General features: G+C 36.1%; 1 protein-coding gene across 1 annotated transcript in view; it reads left to right on the forward strand.

Moving 5' to 3' along the window:
* Positions 1-19,234, forward strand: part of TMEM65 (transmembrane protein 65) — a 39,784-nt gene extending 20,550 nt beyond the window's left edge. Inside the window, exons 3-7 of the mRNA XM_075549295.1 lie at positions 6,548-6,615; positions 10,539-10,593; positions 12,818-12,860; positions 14,801-14,906; positions 17,565-19,234. Coding sequence (XP_075405410.1) covers positions 6,548-6,615; positions 10,539-10,593; positions 12,818-12,860; positions 14,801-14,906; positions 17,565-17,672 — 380 coding nt within the window. The 3' untranslated portion in view covers positions 17,673-19,234. The remainder of the gene's footprint in view (positions 1-6,547; positions 6,616-10,538; positions 10,594-12,817; positions 12,861-14,800; positions 14,907-17,564) is intronic.
* The last annotated feature ends 204 nt before the right edge of the window (positions 19,235-19,438 follow it).

Here is a 19,438-nt window from a genome sequence, read left to right on the forward strand (position 1 = left end):
GAAATTGGGAGAAATCATAAAAAATTAAGATTAAATTACATACGAGAGAGCAAGCATATCATGGAAACAACAACAAAAAGTTACAATAGCCATGTTTTTCCTTTCATGTAGTAGAAGAAAATATACATTAAAAAATTAATACCTTTTCTCAAATGCTGAAACAATTTAAGAATCCTTTAAATTTTCTTTTCCTCAGGCAATCTCTGACTTTCCTAGCCTAGATTAATGTAATCTCTCTGTAGCACTATATATACACTGTTAGCATTGTTTTTTTTAAATTTAAAAAGCTGTTTTTATTGAAATAATAGCATTGTATTTTTTAACTTGTAGTGAAATTTACTATTTTTGTGGCTATGTTTATATGACTAAACTCCTTGAGGGCTATTGTGTTAGGTAGGGTTCTCTAGAGGAACAAAACCAGGACACTTTTGAATATATGTATAAAGAGGATAGGTTTATACAGCGAAGGAATATAACAGCTAATTAGCTAATCAGTCCACACAGGCAGTACAGAGGGTTCCGTTCAACTTACTTCTGTGGAACAGTTAATATACTGGAAGTCCTTCAACTCAGTGGGCTGCTGGGTCCATGGTCAAGGAAGCAGACAGCAATGTCCTCCCTTGGGCAAGGCAAGCAGAGTCTGCCCTCAGGCAGCACGCAGCAGGGTGAGTCACCAATAGTCAGTAACTGGGGAGCTTAGCGAAGCAGATCCAGATGGGATATAGAACTCAAGCAATGCAAGGCTACAGGATCCACCAGCTTCTAGCTCAAGCAGTCTGTGGTACCAGCATCATGGTGAAGCAGATCTGGAAGGAGACTCAAGCTCTAGCAACATGATCCATGGGTTAGCTTGGCCCAAGTTCATGACCTAGCCCAAGGGGACTAGAGTTGTTGAGAATTTGTGACAGTGCCCATGACCCAAAGGTGAGGTAACCAATGGGCATTTTGGTGAGGCAGCCCACAGTGAATTGACCAGAACCCGACCAGATGAAGATCACATGTTTGAACCTGTGTGTTGGTGCCTACTGCTGCTCAATTTATGGGTTACCTGTCTTGATTTGACTTTGCTTATGGATGCGGACTCACAAGGTTCCAATTCGAATGAAGATTCTTCACATCAAAGAATGTGATTTTCTCCTCAGAGCACTGGGTTGGTTTAAGTGGGCAGTATAGAAATTGAATACTTAAAATTGGACGGATAAAGGCATGAAGTGGCTGGCTTACAAACTTTCATAGGTGGGGGAATATATTCATAGGATTATAGGACGAAGGTGTTAGGTCTTCACGTAACTGCAGTTGTTAGGCATAGAATAATGTTGTGTTGTCCACTTATAGAATGTTATGTTTAAATGAGACTTTGGCACATATTGAATTGTATGCATTTTAGTTTTATCCTGTTAGGTACAGATGATTTTATTGTTTTTGTTTAAAAAACTGCATATGGCTAAAGAGATGTGTAAAGTGCCAAGTTGACAAGGGGTGGTCTGTGGCAGTTACCTAATTTCCCATGAACTGGAGTGATGGGGACGAGTCTAGCCTGTCAGTCAGGTTGCAGCTTGATGATCTTAATTTGGAGGTACAGTGGAGATAAATAGCTCCTTGCAGGCCAGACCCAGTCTCTCTCTGCCCTCCCTTTCTTGCTGTTGAGACACCCAGACAGCTGGAGGAGACACATGGAAACCCATGGCAACGTTGAGATACTTCCACTACATTGGATCCAGGATCCAATGGCCTAAGATCTTCCTGCATTCTGTATCATTGCATGTGCTGTGTGAGTTTAAAGAGGAATTTATGGACTAATATCAGACAAATGGACTAAGATCAGACTTATGGACTTGATCTGGACTGGGTGGTGAGGTTTTCTCAATATACAATTGCTCTTTTATATAAAGTCCTTTCTTTTTTTTAAACCTTTTATTAGGGACTCATACAACTCTTATCACAATCCATACATGTACATACATCAGTTGTATAAAGCACATCTGTACATTCTTTGCCCTCATCATTTTCAAATCATTTGCTCTTCACTTAAGCCCTTTGCATCAAGTCCTCTTTTTTCCCCTCCCTCATGAGCCCTTGATAATGTGTAAATTGTTATTTTGTCATATCTTGCCCTATCCAGCATCTCCCTTCACCCTCTTTTCTGTTGTCCATCCCCCAGGGAGGAGGTCACATGTAGATCCTTGTAATTGGTTCCCCCTTTCCAACCCACTCACCCTCTACCCTCCCAGTATCACCCCTCACACCCCTGATCCTGAAGGTATCATCCACTCTGGATTCCCTGTGCCTCCAGCTCCTATCTGCACCAGTGTACAACCTGTGCTCTATCCAGACTTGCAGGGTAGAATTCGGATCATGATAGTGGAGGGGGAGGGTGGGAGGAAGCATTTAGGAACTGGAGGAAAGCTGTATTCTTCAGCGGTGCTACGTCGCACCCTGTAAAGTCCTTTCTTGTACACATATGCTTGTCTATGAATTTGTTTCTCTAGTCAGCCTGGATTACCGCAACCTGTGGGGTCTAACAACCCTTTCACAGGGGTCACCTGATTCATAACAGTAGCAAAATTACAGTTATGAAATAGCAACGAAAATAACTTTATGGTTCAGGGGTCACCACAACATGAGAAACTGTATTAAAGGGTTTCAGCATAAGGAAGGTTGAGAACCACTGTTCTATGGTCCTACTTATTCAATGTCCAGCATTCATATGCATATGATGCAATAGAGAATACCATGGCTTGAGTTGTGTAGTTGTATGCCCTTTGATCCTCAAATTAACATCCTTGCTCTTCAAAACTCTAATGAGGTCTTGTGCAGCAGATTTACATAAGGCAATACATCTTTTGTTCTCTTAACTGCTCTTTATATGAGCATTGATTGTGGATCCAAGTAAGACCACATCCTGGACAACTTCAACCTTTTCTCCATTTATCATGATGTTACCTGTTGATCGAGTTGTCAGAATGTTGGTCTTCCTTACATTGAGTTGTAATCTGTACTGAAGGCTACAGTTCTTGAACTTCATCAGCAAGTGCTTCATTTCCTTCACACTTTGAGCATTCAAGGTGTGTTATCTGCATATTGCAGGTTGTTAATAAACCTTCCTTCAATCCTGATGCCACACTCGTCTTCATTTGATTCTCTGATGATTTTCCCAGCAGGGCGTGACTTTAGGCATATTCCATTCTGGGGTAGACTATCTCTTCGTCTGTGAACCTCTGATATGTAGAATACAAGTTAGCTGCTTTCAAAGTGCAATGATAGAATAGGCACAAGGTAGATTATTTCTCTTATATTTGGATGAAATTGGAGGGAAAGAAGAGGTAATGGGCACCAAGTAAGTCTAAACTCCCAGCAAAAGAAATTGGATTAACTCTCAAGGCTTAAAAAGAATCCTCTTTTCTCTGACGGTTACAGTAGAGGCCTCCAACTCTGGGCTTTAGATCCACCTTTCAGGCCCTCTGGAATGCCAGCAGTGCTCTCCTGGCTTTAGATAGCCTAATTCTTCGAGTTTGTCTTGAGGAGCAGACCCACATCCTCGGTCCTGGAAGACCCTATTCTTCTGCCCCATGAGCATGGCAGACCTGCCCCCCTTTAGTTTTGGGCATTAGTTCCATTCCCTGTCTTTAATGGCAGCTCCACATTCCAGAAGTGAATTGACAAAGATTTCATTTTTCTTGCATTTTACTACAATCGGCAAAGAATAACTATGCAGCCCGTTTAGGATCTTTCTTAGGCATCTCATCAGCCAATATCCAAGTTCATCACTTACAAGTTCCATATTCCACTAAATGAACATAATTTAGACAGTCTTTTTGACACTGCATAAAAAGTATCACCTGTTCTCCATTACTCAGTCATGTACATATTCATCATTTTCCTTTGAAACCTCACCAGAAACACATTTGTAATCCACATTTCTAGCAACATTCTGTTGTTACCATATATTCTTTAAGAACATAGAAGCTTTCTCTAACCCTCTTCCTTACCTTCTCTGTCCTCATCAGGATTGCCTTTGTTGTTTATAATTCTACACTTCAAGACAATCTAGGTTTTTACTCTTGAGCCCCTTACAACTCTTTAAACCTCTATTCATTACCTAATCCCAAACCACTTCTAACTGTGCAACATCCCACTCTTCTAGGACCAAATGCTGCCAGTTATCTAGTGCTGTCCTAACAAAAGCCTCAAATGAATTACTTTATTAAATGGAAAATTGTTTTCTCACAATTTAGGAAGCTAGGAATTCAAAGTCAGACCACTGGATCTAGGTGAAGCCTTGCTCTCTCTGTTGGTTCTGGAGGAAAATCCACGTCCCTTCAGGTTCTGCCTCCTAATTCTTTGGCGATCTCTGTGTGTCTTGGCATTTGTTTTACTCCATCTGTCTTTATTGTTTAATTTCTTTTATATCTTAAAAGGGATTGACTTAAAAATCCACCCTATACTAATTCTGCATCTGAAGATATAACCTACACCACCCTGCCTCCTTAATATAACAAAGACAGCCCATCCTAAAATGGCATTTTTACTGCAGGCATAGTGGTTAGACTACCACACAGAGGAGGATCCTTCAAAAAGCTTGTGGAAAAATAACATTATCTTTTCATTCTACTTTTCCACGGATCTTTTGAAGCCCCTTTATATTTTTGAGGACTGAATTAAATCCATAACACAAAGAAATCTGAAATGATTAAGGATATACGTGTATACTACAGTCATATTTTCTTATACTTTACAAATAGTGTTTGTTTTATAAATTACATGTTTGTGAAACCCTACATCAAACATGTCTATTGGTGCCAGTTTCCTCACTTTGTGCCTGTGTCACATTTGCTCATTCTCACATATCTCAAAATTCTTCATAATGGTATTGCACATGTCATAAGGCTACACACAACCAAAATATCAGATCCATTATTGCCACTGAGTCAATAATGATGCATGGCAACCTTGTAGTAGGGACTGAAGAAAAGTGCAATGTAGTTACTATATATACTGTGTATAAGCCTAGTTTATCAGCACAAAAAAATGTGCTGAAAAACAGGTTTGGCGTATACACTGGTCAGTGGTACCCCAGACGGCTCCACTTCGCAGAAGCACTGGTAGTGATTCACTTACGCTGGCAGATGAACTGGTAAGGATGCGTCTGTGGCTGCACTCCGTCTCTCCTTTCTGGTCTCTGTTAATTCACATCCTGCATTTCCCACCCTGGGCTTATACTCGAGTCAATCAGTTTTTCTGGTTTCCCAGGTAATAATTAGGTACCTTGGCTTATACTCGTGTCGGCGTATATTCGAGTACATACTGTAATTGCACTGGAAAACAGAAATAGTCATATGGCTCGCCTTAATACGCTAGTTGCTTTATTGTAGTGGTCTGGAACCAAACCTGTAGACACTGTTTCTAAGATCAGCCTGGATTTTACTTTGATTTTAATCTTTGAGAGTAGAAGTGTGATTTTTGTTGTTACTGTTGCCTTTTTTTTTCTAAGCTGCTGGTAGTTAGCCTTCCATGCTTGGTGTAGAATTCACCGAAGTAATATTAAACTTTCATAACTCCTGGTTATATGGTTTTTGTGGATTTACTTAAATTAATAGGGGAGAGAAAAAACCTGAGGAAAGGGACTTTTTTGGGTGGGACATAGTATAAAACCTGAACAATTTTTATGTTTATCTAAAAATAAGTCCTCAGTTCCACTAATGTTGATGGTACCTTGGCAGTTTTACAGATTAATTAGAATAAAGTTTTCTAACTACGGCCGCCTTTTAGTCTATTTCAAAGTTTTCTTCCTTTGTAGGTCAGTGGTGCTCAACTTTTAATTGATATCTATTGAGTATCTAGTATGTGCTACGAATTTAGAGTGTGCTGAAAATGGATACAAGGATAAAAAGTGAGGCCTTGCATGTAAAAATGTATAGGTATTCTTCCTAGTTGCACATCTATTATTTCAGATCATTCAGGCTATGTACTAGCTAGATGAATTAAAGAATGTTCTTGGGAAGGGAGCTAAGTTATGTATTTTATTTGAATAAAATATTAATTACTTGTCTATAGTTATGGATAATGATGCTAGCAGGGGTAAAGTCTGCTCATAGATCAGAGAACCACAGTTATCTAATGTTGGTTTTTGAGTAAACGTGACCAGATAGCTTCCCTAAAATTTGATTCAAGGGATATTTCATTATTTCTAAATCTGATACTGGTTTTGTGTTGCCGGTGTTTAGGTACGTGAGAAAAATAGTTTGATGTCAGTAGTAAATTCGTAAAACAGTATTTATATATATTTGCTAATTTGTTCAGCCATCAGCAATGTGTGTTATGCGTTGCCAGTAAGAAAACATAATCGTGTGTACGTGCTATCTGTTATTGCCCTGACCCCAGTGTAGCTTCTACCACGTACTTATACTTCTCGTTATAGCAGGATTACACAAATTCCAAACCCTATCAAACCTATTTAGGAGACTTTGACCAGATGGGGTTGGTTTTGTTGTTATTTTAAAGTTGAGGAAGTCTTAAACTACGTTTTGCTGTTTTTGTTGTTTTCCAGTATTCATCCACAATGCGATACCTTTCGTAGGGTTTGGCTTTTTGGATAATGCAATTATGATTGCCGCAGTAAGTTCCTTTTTTCACTTTTGAGTTAATAAAAAATTAATGTGATAAAAAATTTTCCTAAGGTTTTGCATATTGTAGCCATGAAGTTTTAATTAACATCAAAATAAGGCTAATTTCTACTGTATTTCATATGAACTAGGGTATAATTATACTTAAAGGTCTTATACAATATTGATCATTACAACTTTGGGTAGAGCACTTAATCTATCAGAAAAACATTGATTTGGGTCTATATATTCTGTTCTAGTTTTTACATTCTTTGAAAAAAAGTATATAAATTTTTTCTGCTGTTCTTTAATTGTATAGGCAGTTCTTGACATGTAGGTAGATTTTCTATGATTTCTTTGTTCAGTTTTCTCAGGCAATTTAAGCCCTTTAACCTAAAAATGTTTTAAGTTTCAACTCAGATGCTTGTGGACATAGGCCCCTTTCTGCTTTGTTCTATGGTAGTGTTAAAAATAAAAACCAGACCTATCCCCTCCCTTTGCCCTCCTGGTGATCATTTTACTCTAAATATTTCCATAGAAGTATTTCGTTTGGTCTCATGAACTGAACTTTCTTAATGTCACATAGTACCTCTTGTAAAGGGATATCAGTATTGAGTCTAGATCTAAAATCAAAACTCGGTCCATGATTAAAATGCAGATCTCTTAGAACTACTTAGTACTCTATTCATTTCTCTCTTGTCCAAATAAAATGAGTTAATCACAATCTAGTTATTAGGCAAGTAATCAACTTTCAGTACATATCTTATAAATAATTTATATGAGATATTTCCTTTCTGATGTTAGCAATAACTGGATTGAAAATCTATTATTTATATCAATTGTAGTAGGGAAAAGTACCCATGACTTATTTCTGGACATTGAGATAAAATTGCTCTCAGTTGAGGGTTTTTTTTTAATAATATTCAAAGCACTTTATAACTAGAAACTTTTCTGCCTTAGGTTATCTCTACTAACTTTTTCCTGATTCTAACTTGAAAAATTTCTATAAATGAGAACAATAGTTTAGTAGAATATATAGGATTTGTTAGTACTAACAATAGAGGATTTGTTAGTACTCTTTCAGACCAGATTTCTAAAGATAACCATAGATTAAACCATTATCCCTAAAGCATGACTTTAGAGTGCTAGTTATTTTGACTCTCACATTTTTCTAGTGTGAAGAATCATATTGACCAATTGATATATCTGTGAATGTGATAACCTTATTTAATGGCTAGAGCTTAGTCATTGCCTGGAAATGGAACTACTGGAATTAGAGTTAGCGATATTATTTAAGTATGTAAATAAAATCTCATTGCAATAAAAACTCAGTATCAAATAATTTACAACTTGATGTGTTCCTGAACAAATTGTCCCAATTATTTTTTGTATTTTATATGATTTCTCTTAATATTTTAGATTCTCCTTACTGACAGTCAGTACTCCTACTTTCTTCTTATTATATGCCCCACCTGTTTTTGAAATCTTATTGGACAGATAAACTCTGAAATGCTATCCTTGCTTCAGGGAAGCTGAGATGATGTATTTTGCATAGAACGAGTTGCAGACAGATTTTGAGGAGACCAGAACAAGCAGAATGGGCTAATCATTTCTTTGAAATAAATGTCTAAACCAGCAGATATCTGTGTTTTAATACAAATACCTAAAACTCACAAACAAAAACATATCCCTTTCTTGTACAGACAAACAGGATGTAAAATCCAGTTGTTATACCGTTCACTGTTTGAAATTAACGCTTCCTGTGTCACAGCGGTAGCATAACTGAGAATGGACTTTTTTTGTAGGTTTTTTCGGCCCCAAATAGTTGACTACAAATTTGTTCAACTCAACATTTAAATTCAGGTTCAGGGCCTTCTTACCAGCTTTTGTGTACAATTACTGAAATAAATGTTGTGAACCATTGGCTTCAATACATGATTAAAAATAACAGGTGGGGCAAAAATATTTTCCTGTGATAATTGCAAATGAATTCAGAGACAGTGGAATTTTTCAGAAAAGATTTGTAATATATATATGTATATGTATACTATTGTGACAAAATGCCTGTATAACCCTAGAATCTACAGTAATTATTGTTATCATAAGGATGTAGTTCACCATTTTATTGTGTGTGCTAAATGTATATAAAACAAGACATTTGCCACTTCACCTTTTAAAAATATGGATTGCATCCTACATGATAAGACAACTGTAATAGTCTAGAAGGAACCCTTGTGGCCTGTGTGTTGGACTGCTGCCCTCAAGGCCAGCAGTTCTAAGCCACCAGCTAGCTACTCCATGGGAAAATAGATGAAGCTCTGTATTCCAATACAGAGATCCAGTCTCAGAAGCCCACAGAGATATTGCTACCTGTCCTATAGGGTCGCTGTGAGTTGGAATTGACTAAGCCACATAAAACTTTAAGACAACTCGTATTCAAGATATTTCTACCTCACCTTTTAACATAAAGTTGGGTGTAACTATGAGAGTTAAAGAAATCGATAGTTTGATGTCCTCAAACTGTCTTTGACTTTATGTAAGGCCTTTCTTGTTGGCACTGGTCTGAAGCTTCTTAAATTCAACCAAATGATTAAGTACATAGGTACTTTTTACATACACGTTTTACACACAGACTCTTTTTGAGTAATTCCCATAGGCTTACTCGAGGCTGTATTTACTGTTTGTGTAATTAAAGATGATAGAATTTTTCCATGAACTTTTTGAAGCCCTTACATATTGAAGTGCGGTAGCTACCACAGACCTCTCTGTAAGTGTTCCAGTTCTTTTGTATCTTTTTCTCTGTGCTTGGTTTTTTGTTTTGTTTGTTTGGTTTTTCATATTCCTTCTTCAAAAGTCCATTTCTTTAGATAGTTTCACACTCTTGTAATTTTATGTTCCTGGTAGACATTTTTGCATACAGGTATATAGTCTGTATTAAGCACATATTATATAATAAAGGGATGGGTCCAAAAATGCTAGAGAGAAAACATTGATAAAACATAATTCATCTGTTGCTTCAATTTTGTAAAGACTTGATGGCTAATAAAATTATTTCTAAAGTTCTAAATCCTGGATAGGATATTACATTTTTTCTCTCTGCACGTACAATTTGTGATTTTAAAATTTGTTAGAAATTAAGCACTGGCATTCAAAAAAATTTCTTGAAAACTATGCCCATGTATGGCACTGTCTTGCCCAAGGAATGGAACCGGGTTAGGCAAAATAGACTATAGGATTCCTATAGTCTACTTAATCATTAAACCAGAATAGCATAATCTTTTCACCTTAGTTTCATCACCTTTAATGTACAAGTGAAAATAACTAGTCTCTCTGTCCTTCAGAGGAATAATGATATAGATGTAGAGGGTCTTAATCTATTTCAACAAATAAAATTAATTAAGTGGAAATAAAATGGAATCTAATTTTTACTATAAATCTGTATCAAATGCTGTTGCTGCTTATAAATGTTACGTAACCTCACTACACTATAGAGAACAAAATGTTAGAATTATAATTTAAGAAGTATGATATTCTTTTTCCCCTAGAAATTGGTTTAGTCAGTCTTTTTAATTTTTAATAGAGTAAGTATTATAAATGTATCATTCATAATTCACAATTATATGCATTGATATATGTATTCAAAAGCTTTAAAGGCCCTTTGGTAGGAAAATATGAGTGCTAGATTCTTAATGTTGAATTGTATTGCTATTTGTGTTGCTGTTTTTTATTTTTATGAAAGTCTTATTTTAATGAATAAAATAGTACTGATGTTAAGTAAATTACTGTAATATGTTTACATATTTCTAAATATATAAAGCATGTAGTTTAGCTACAATGTTATTGGTTTAACTTTTACCTGCTTTTATGAGTTTGTCATTCTTTTGTAGTCACTTAAGCTTTAACATTTAAGATTAACTTTTTTGAATCATTTTTCAGGGAACCCAAATTGAGATGTCTATTGGAATTATTTTGGGAATTTCAACTATGGCAGGTATTTAATAATAATGATTTTATAGTTCTGTTGTCTATATTAATACAATATTTTAGTAGGTTAGGTTAAGAAGAGAATAAGGTGTTATAGGTTTATCAAATGAGATATCTAATCATCTATCCCCTTAACCTCCCTGGCGGTAATCGCTAGTGTGGCTCAGCATAAATGTTAACTGTCAGAAGTGGTAACCCTGAGCCACACTTGGGATTACACTGCAGAGAAGTCCCTTTTGTGCTCCCTGGTCCAGCCATGTCCTCCTCTGTGATCGCAGAGCAAATTGACTTCAGTGTGGCTGCATGAGAGTGGCACTGGGTGGGAAATTCAAAACCGCAAGTCTAAAAGACACACACACACACACACACACACAATGATACAGTGTAAACTGTGAGGATTACATTGTGTCAAAGCAAATCGCCTCAGATTTGTCCCTAGATCAGTCTCCAGTTCCCTGCCTGCCCTTTTACTGTCATTTGGAAATTTTTTGCCTAGAAAATTTTTGTCCATGGCATCAAAAAAGTGTCACTTTAGCACAAAAGGAGTTTTAGACCAGATAAATGTCAGCGACAGTGACTTGGAATTACAGAATTGTGAATTAAAAAGTTTATCATGCCTGGAATGTCTACTAGAAAGAAGAAAATGAGTAATTTCTTAAGAATTACAGGCCTACAATATAAAAGAACAAATTTTATGCAAAACAATGTACTGCTTTGGGTAAAAAATTACTGACATAATTAGACCATCAGGGAGGTTAATACTATTCATCCTCTTGGTTTGGTGTTTGTAGTGCTTTTTTTCTGAGACCTGTAGGTACTTTATCATTGTTAATAGGCAACAATATTCTGCTGCATTGACTATTTTGAAATAATTATTTTAAAAATATGTTACCCCGAAAGCCTCTCTACCCTGTGACCGTGGGTCTCTCTTAAATATTTAGCTTCCAAAACCCACTGCTCGGGAGTTGATTCCAACTTAATAGGGACCCAATGAGGGTTCCTGAGACTTTGCAAAATTTTCCGGAAGCAGACAGCCTCATCTTTCTCCTGAGGAGCAGTTGGATGGTTTGAACCACTGACCTTGACGTTAGCAGGCTAAAGCATTCTGCCTGAGTACTACCAGAACTCCTCAGTGTGGTCAAAAAATTCAAGAAGGAAATACAAGATTGAAAATCTAATTTGATTTCATCTCCTTTCCCCATTACCATTCTTGAAAAAAAAAGAATTCCCTCCAATTTTTATTTTATTTGTAAGTAAACTAAAATCATGGGCATTTTGGTTTTGCTGTTTACCTGGGTTATCAGGTAGGGCTTAGGCTTCCTTTTTGAACCTCAGTTTCCTTAAAATGGCATAATGTAGCTGACATTTACTTGAGGTAACAAATAATGCGTGCCTAGTGCCTGACATTTAGAAACTTGCTGCATCTCAAACGATGCCCATCTTACAAAGGAGTTCTGTTGTTGCTTTAATGAGTATTTTTTTAATGTTATATAAAGTTCACATAGAAAATTATGTTCCCATTTGGCACTTGGACACAAGGTGTTCAGTGATATTAGCTGACACAGTGGCTTCAACAATGGGCTCAGGCACTGTCAACCATTGTTGGCTGGTGCAGGACTGACTGAGCAGTGTTTCCTTGTTCTGTTGTCGGGTGCTGGGAGTTGGGAGTGACTCCGTGGCACCCGTCAACAGCACACATTGTTCAGGGACGTTAGTTAGAGTTTTCATAATATGTAAACATTCTCATTCATTGTATTCTAATTGTTCTGCCCAAATCTAAAGGAAATTTGTGAATGGCTCTGTGTTGTGTTTATTGTACAAAGGGAACATGAGGGAAGTAAATTTAGAGAGCATTACTTGTTATCTTTACTGAATTTCAGATTTACATTTGATTTTTTATTTCAATTTGCAAATATTCAAATTCCTTTAAACAAATATGATCTGAAAAATAAGACTCAAAATGTGATGTTGTGGTTGTTTTACTGTTTAAACCAAAATGGAACTGGCAGCACAGACAAAAGAATACCCCAAAACTATTGCTTAATGTAAGCAGAATTGTTTCTTTTATGCAATATTGATATTCAAAGCTATTTAATGAGTGACTTTGACTATGGTGTTATAGTTTGAGAAATATGATAATTCTTCCAGACTAGTGCTTTTTTGATCACATATAATGTAATCATTTTTTTTGGCTTTTCTAATGACTCACTTATTAATTTTCAATCTTTAAGCTGCTGCTTTGGGGAATCTCGTGTCGGATTTAGCTGGACTTGGGTAGGTTTGTTCATCTGTTCATTTGTGCATATGTACCTTAACCCTCTCCCTCCTGTTATAATTTAGAAGCATGGCAGAAAGGAGGGTATGTGTGTTTTTCCTTGTGTTTTAAAATTAAAATTTAATATTCTAAATCATTAGTACTAAATTTGTGTTGTGACTCAGAATTGCTCACAGAGCTCGTGAAACTGTAGGTGCTTCATTGGGTCCCCGACAAACAGAATTGGTTTCTGTGGTTATGGGCCCCTAATTACACAATAGTCTTTCCAAGTCATTCTCTGACATATACATCCCTTCAACCTACTATAGTCCAATTAATTCCAATGCAAATAAAATTGAACTTTGATTTACGCAAATGCTAGTATTGTGTGGCCGTCCTCGGGGTTTAAAGCAAGCATCCCCATCATCACACCACTGCACTCCTCTCCTACCAAGCTCAGAGATTAGTAAGTGACTCACGTCTGAAGATACTGAGGGGCATGTTTCTTTAGAGTTGAACTGTCAAACAGAATAATGTCCAAAATGTGTGGAAGTGTGGCCCGTTTTGCGGGTTCATTTCCTTTATTCCATGTGGCAGGGATGATGAAGCAACTTGATGTCTAGTTCCTCAGTAAAGACCCAGCTTTTTCCCTTTTCTCAGTTTACATCTTCTCTTCTAAGTGAAAGATGACCTGTTTTTTCTCCCCCAGTTTAGGGAAGGCCTGCATTGGATAAATTTGCCCCGATTAGCATTAGTTATGTATTGTGTTTCAAAACCCTGCTTTCTTATTCTGTCATTGGCTTTGCGTCTACCTTCTTTGACTCATTAGAGTGGCAGATTCTGAGATTTAGATTTAGGCTTGGTAAGAATCTTCTTAGCTCCATAATCTCGGCGAGGCAACTCTGGTTAATTCTCTCTATTAGATTATCCATGAGAGTTTGTAACCAAAGCTACTGTTTAAAATTAAATTTCCTTGTTTTGGGGCCTAGACAGAAATTTTATATTCCTGTAATATCTGGCATAAATCTATCACAATTAAATACTGCATTTTTTTAGTTCCCCACATTAAAGGATAATAATGATAATATTAAGGCTACTGTGATATCTTTCTAATATATGTAATAGAATCAAGTGAAATAATAGATTTTTGAGTAATTTATTTTTAGATTCTATTATAAAACTTATTTTTGCTTAGAGATGAAAATTTTGTTGGGCATTTATATGTTTAAGAACTATTCTGCTTTTTAATATCACATTTTAATGATTCTGAGATTTACTTAAAATAATTCCAACATGTCTGATATACATATTAATCTTATAATTGATTATTTGCAAAGTTTACTTGGCAATGTTTTCATAGTTTTATAGTTCAGAGAATACAGTTATGCTCAATAAGTTGACCTAGAATTACTAAAAAAAGCTGACATTTCTCTGAAAATTCTAGGTGGTTTCTCATTAGTATAATAAATTTTTGAAACTTTTACTTTAAGATGCCAATTATGAACTTATATCACATGTTAAAGTACTTTGCATTTGGAAAAGTACAGAAATTGTAAATACTAGTATATTATTTTTCTGTCCCTTGACTTTATAGTAATAATAGAGAACAGTTAATAATAATCTATTTAGTAAATACTCAGGAAAAAGATGAGGCTTTCTGCTTCCATAATGATTTAGAAAGTTCTACTCTGTCCTATAGGGTTACTATGAGACAGAATTGATTTAATAACATAGGTTTGGTTGAGCCAGCAATAAATATATTAATAAAAATATTTTTAAATGGGATCTATTGACATAATAAACAATGAAGCTTGAGTAAAACATTTGAGACCGTTTGTAGAGTGTCAATTACTGGCATAAAATGATCTTGTTTCTGTTGGTAGTAATTAGTCTTTTACTATCTGAGAACATTTGTGTGTCCCTTTAAAATCCTGTACCCTGCCTTCTTGTTCTTGTAAAGACTTGCAGGCTATGTGGAAGCCTTGGCATCCCGGTTAGGCCTTTCAATCCCTGATCTTACACCAAAGCAAGTTGACATGTGGCAAACCCGAGTCAGTGCACATTTGGTAAGTACTTTGTGTGGTTTAAGATAATGAATCTGGGTGGCTAGGCAAGTCCCCCTATGATTCAGTTCTGTGATACATTTATGACTAAAATTGATCCGAGTGATGTTTTTAACAAAAATAATTTACGCTTTGGCAGTTATAGAGGAAAATTAATATTTTTAATTGACTTTTACTTTTGTAGATGTATTGATTAAAAATAATCCTCATGTAGTTAAGTTAATGTAAAGGAGTTTTTATTCTGTGCTAAAGACTGAAGGGCATAAAATGAATAATTAACCAGACATGTAAATATTATAATTGTGACATTTGCAGTAATAGAAGTGTGTGCACCCAAGTAAATGAGTGAACATTCTGTAGAAAATTATTTTGGTGGGGAGATTTCTTGGGAATTACTGGTTCTACATCGATTTTAAAATTAGGCCACATGTACTAAGTGAACAAGAACATTCTAGATATATTGACTGGCCATCACAACGGTGTGACAAAACAGTGTATTGAGAAAGAGACAGACATTGGACATTGGTGGAATCGAATATGTACAAGTTGCTGGTAGATAGGAAAGACATTGTGTGTGCTAGGTGAAGGAGCTAGAACCTCACACCTAGATGATGGGAAGCTAGCAAGGAGTTTTTTAAAGGAGGAAATGAGATTGACAGAAGCTACCATCAGCTTAGTCAAAGAAAGCAGAGAAAGAACTATTAGGTAGGGAAAAATAATGAGTTCTCTTTTGGCCTTGGTGAATTTGAGATGCTATCACATGATCATACCTAGTAGGTATTTGGGTTCAAGGTCAAGAACCAGAGAGGTCTGTATTAAACATGATGGATATCATTATCCATTCAGTTGGTAGATAATAGTTCTTTACCCTGTGGGTACAGTGGCTTAAATGTTGTGCTGCTAAGTGTGAGGTTGGTGGTTCAAACTCATCAACCACTCCATTGGAAACTATGCGGCTGTTACTATGAAGGTGCAGTGTCTCCAATCTGGAGGAACATTTTGCTCGTCCGATCGTTCCTGAGTCAGAGTCAGTTCCATGGCAGTGGGTTTACATGTTAAGAGCCCCGGTGGCCCAGTGGTTAAACGCTCGGCTGCTAATCAAAAGGCCGCTTGTAGGCGAAAGATGTGTCTGTCTGCTTCCATAAAGGATACAGCCTTGGAAACTCGGGATCGACTTAACAGGAACAGCTTTGGTGTTTTGGTTTTATATGTTCTGAAGACACCAGTTAGCAAAAGACCTTCTGTGTCCTGCCGTATCATTCCCTGCCAAGCAGGGGGAAGACAGACAGTAAAGAAACCTCATGTTAAGATGGTAGAAAAAGAAGAGAAACTAAATGAAGGAAATAGTAAAGATTAGAGAGGAACTTAATGAAGTAGAAAAATAATAAAGAACATCAATGAAGCCAAAGTCGCTTCTCTGAAAAGATACAGCTTTTAGCTGAGTTGATCAAGAAAAAAAAAGAAGACTCAAATGATTAGAATAAATAATGAAAGAGGAGGTTGTCCACAGACCTTCTACATTCCCTGTGGTGGTTAGGTGCCGTCCAGCCGGTTCTGACTCATGGGATCGTCTAGAAGGAAACACTGCTGGTTCTACACTATCCTCACAATTGTTCTTATGTTTGAGTACATTGTTGCACCCACTGTATCAGTCTGTTGTCCATGGTCTTCCTCTTTTTTCGCTGCCCCTCTACATTACCAAACAGGATGTCCTCTCCTGACAACATGTCCAAAGTATGTAAGACCAAATCTTGCCATCTTGACTCTAAGGAGCATTCTGGCCGTACTTCCTCCATGACAGATGTTTTGTTCTTTGGCAGTTTGATTCAGATGCATCAGTTCTTCCTTAGTTTTCCTTATCCCTTGAAGGATGCACACCACCAAAACTGACCCAAGAAGAATAGATGATCTGATGGCCCTCTAATAACTAAAGTCATTGTGTTAGTAACCAAAAACTACCTATAAAGAAAACCAGGCAAAAACCAAATTCAACTGGTTGATGAATTTTACTGAACATTTAAAGAATATCAATTATTCACAAATTCTTCCCAAAGAATGGAAAAATGTGTCAATCCAGCTCATTGAGGTGATTCTCTTTTTGCATGATGTCCATTACGAGGGACTGGTCTCTTCTGATAACATATGCAAAACATGTGACTGTCCTCTCTGCTAAGGGGAGTACTCTGGATGTATTTCTGAGACAGACTTGTTAATTCTTATAGCAGACCATCTTTCATATCTTTCTCCTGGGAAGGGGCTGTTGGCCTCAGACCACTGACCCTGTGTTTAGCAGCTAAGAATATGATTATTAGAATAATAATAAATATAATCATAGCAAATATTATATTAAGACCACTGCTTTAAGTTGTTAAAATACGAGTACAATATTAAAACCATTTTTTACTTGACTACTTAATTTTTTTTCCTTAATGCTATGTTAATAGCAATTTGAAGGGAAAAAAATTTCTAGTTGCTTTTCAGAACTTGAAGTATTACTTATTGTAGAACATTTTGGCAGATTATTTTTATAGTTGCATAATTAGGATAAGAAATACAGCCAATACAGCCACAATTAAATTTGATTGTATATAGTAATTGTATTATTTTTGTAGGTATTCAGGAATAAAATAACTTTATTTTTATGTTTCTTTTGTTTCTTAGGGCAAAGCTGTTGGAGTGGCTATTGGCTGCATATTAGGGATGTTTCCGTTGTTTTTCTTTGGCGGAGGTGAAGAAGATGAAAAACTGGAGAAAAATAAACCCTCTTAGAATACCTATAAAATGATTTAAACTAATGTACCTCAATTATTAAGTATGCTGTCACGACATTTAGGAATTAAGACAATAGCAGTGTATAGATATGGGAACAAATAATTCAGCATGTATTTTGGAAAACACTAACTTATTGTGGCTTGGTCTCCTTAGGACATCATCTTTTGACAAAATGGTCTAGCGTTATTTTATGTAAGTTGCTGGAAGAGCTTTTTTATCACCAACAGCCAACATTTTATCTTTCCCTTTTCCCTTTATATATCCAACTATTATTTAAATATCAGCCACTGATGTACTGTACTGTATGTATTTGATACTTCATATGTATAGATACATGAAAGCATTTTTGTTGTTGTTATTCCCTGATAGTTGGTTAAAATTAACCTTAAGATTTTTCCAAATTATTTAAGATGTTTATTATCCGCTCAAGATTTCTTTTATTTGCTTTTTGGTAACTTCAGTTTCGCACTGTTCCCACGGTACACATAATCCAATCATTTTATTCATTTCCTAATTCTCATGTCCATTCAAAGTGGACACAATTTAATAAGTACTTTAACTGTTACTTATTTTAAGTTCCTGACCTTAACTGTCTTAACAGCCAAAGTTTGAGAAGAATGATCATGTGTGGTTTCCCTGCTACATAAAACCATATATGTTAACAAGTGTACTTATTTCTAGTTCATTTTGTTTATCATTAATTTCCCAGCTTTGAATAATTACCATGGTGAGTTGTAACTTTGCAGGTAGAGAAAACTATTATTTTCGGAATCTTTGTAATGGAGACTGTGACATTAGGTGAACTGAACTAAAATATTTTCCAGGACTCTTGAAAATTAAAAGGGCAATTTTTTATATGCAAATAGAACATGGGAGTTCTCGAGAAGGTTTATGTTAAAGGCGATGACCCTGAGAGCTGTGTGGAAGGTTAAGGGGACACGAGCGATATGAGAGCGGTTGCTTCCCCGAGATGAATTGCGGATCTGAATCCTCCGTGCTCATAGCCAGGATGCCTGGCTATCTTCCTAGTGGATTGATTTCTAGATAACTTCTTTTAAGGTGAAAATGAAATATTTTCTACTTTCAATTTTTTTTTTGGTGGTTTAATAGACAAAAGTTCCAGAGGAGGAATCCCCTCTTCTTTTTTTCTGGTCTTTGTACTTTTGTGGGTTTTAAAGCATATTCTAGGTTCAAGTTACTTGTTTCTCTAGCAGTCTGCCTTCAATATTGCTATGTATGTGTCATTAATTTTAATATTCTTAAAGTTAATCCGTAAAGTTTTTTTAGCATGTGGTGTGTGACACTTGCTAAAAATTTTACTCTTGCTTATAAGAGTAATTAAACACATCATGGAAGAGAGAGATTACATGTATTATTATTAAATTGAAACTAAAGTTGCCGTTTGGCCATTGAACTTATTTGTGCTGCACAGAAGAGAGCCGTGTGCTGGCTGCATGTCCAGCAGTCTTCTCATGCAGTTTTGTTTGTGCGTATTTACTCAGAGCTCCTGTTTTCAAAGGAGTTTTTTCCACGCAGCAACGTGTCACACATTCTCTCTGTGCATTTCAAAATGGCTTAGTGCTGCCTTTTCATCATGGCCTTAGAAGGTGGAAAAGAAGACGAGTTCTATTCATACAATATAAAAATAAAATATCATTCTTATAAATTTGACAGTTTTGTTTGATCACATCAGAATTCTAGAACTTGAAATCTTTAACACAATTGTGGTTTGTATCTCTCACATGATTCCATACACATATATA

This window comes from Tenrec ecaudatus, chromosome 5, assembly GCF_050624435.1.
Source record: "Tenrec ecaudatus isolate mTenEca1 chromosome 5, mTenEca1.hap1, whole genome shotgun sequence".
NCBI classification, from domain to species: Eukaryota; Metazoa; Chordata; class Mammalia; order Afrosoricida; family Tenrecidae; genus Tenrec; species Tenrec ecaudatus.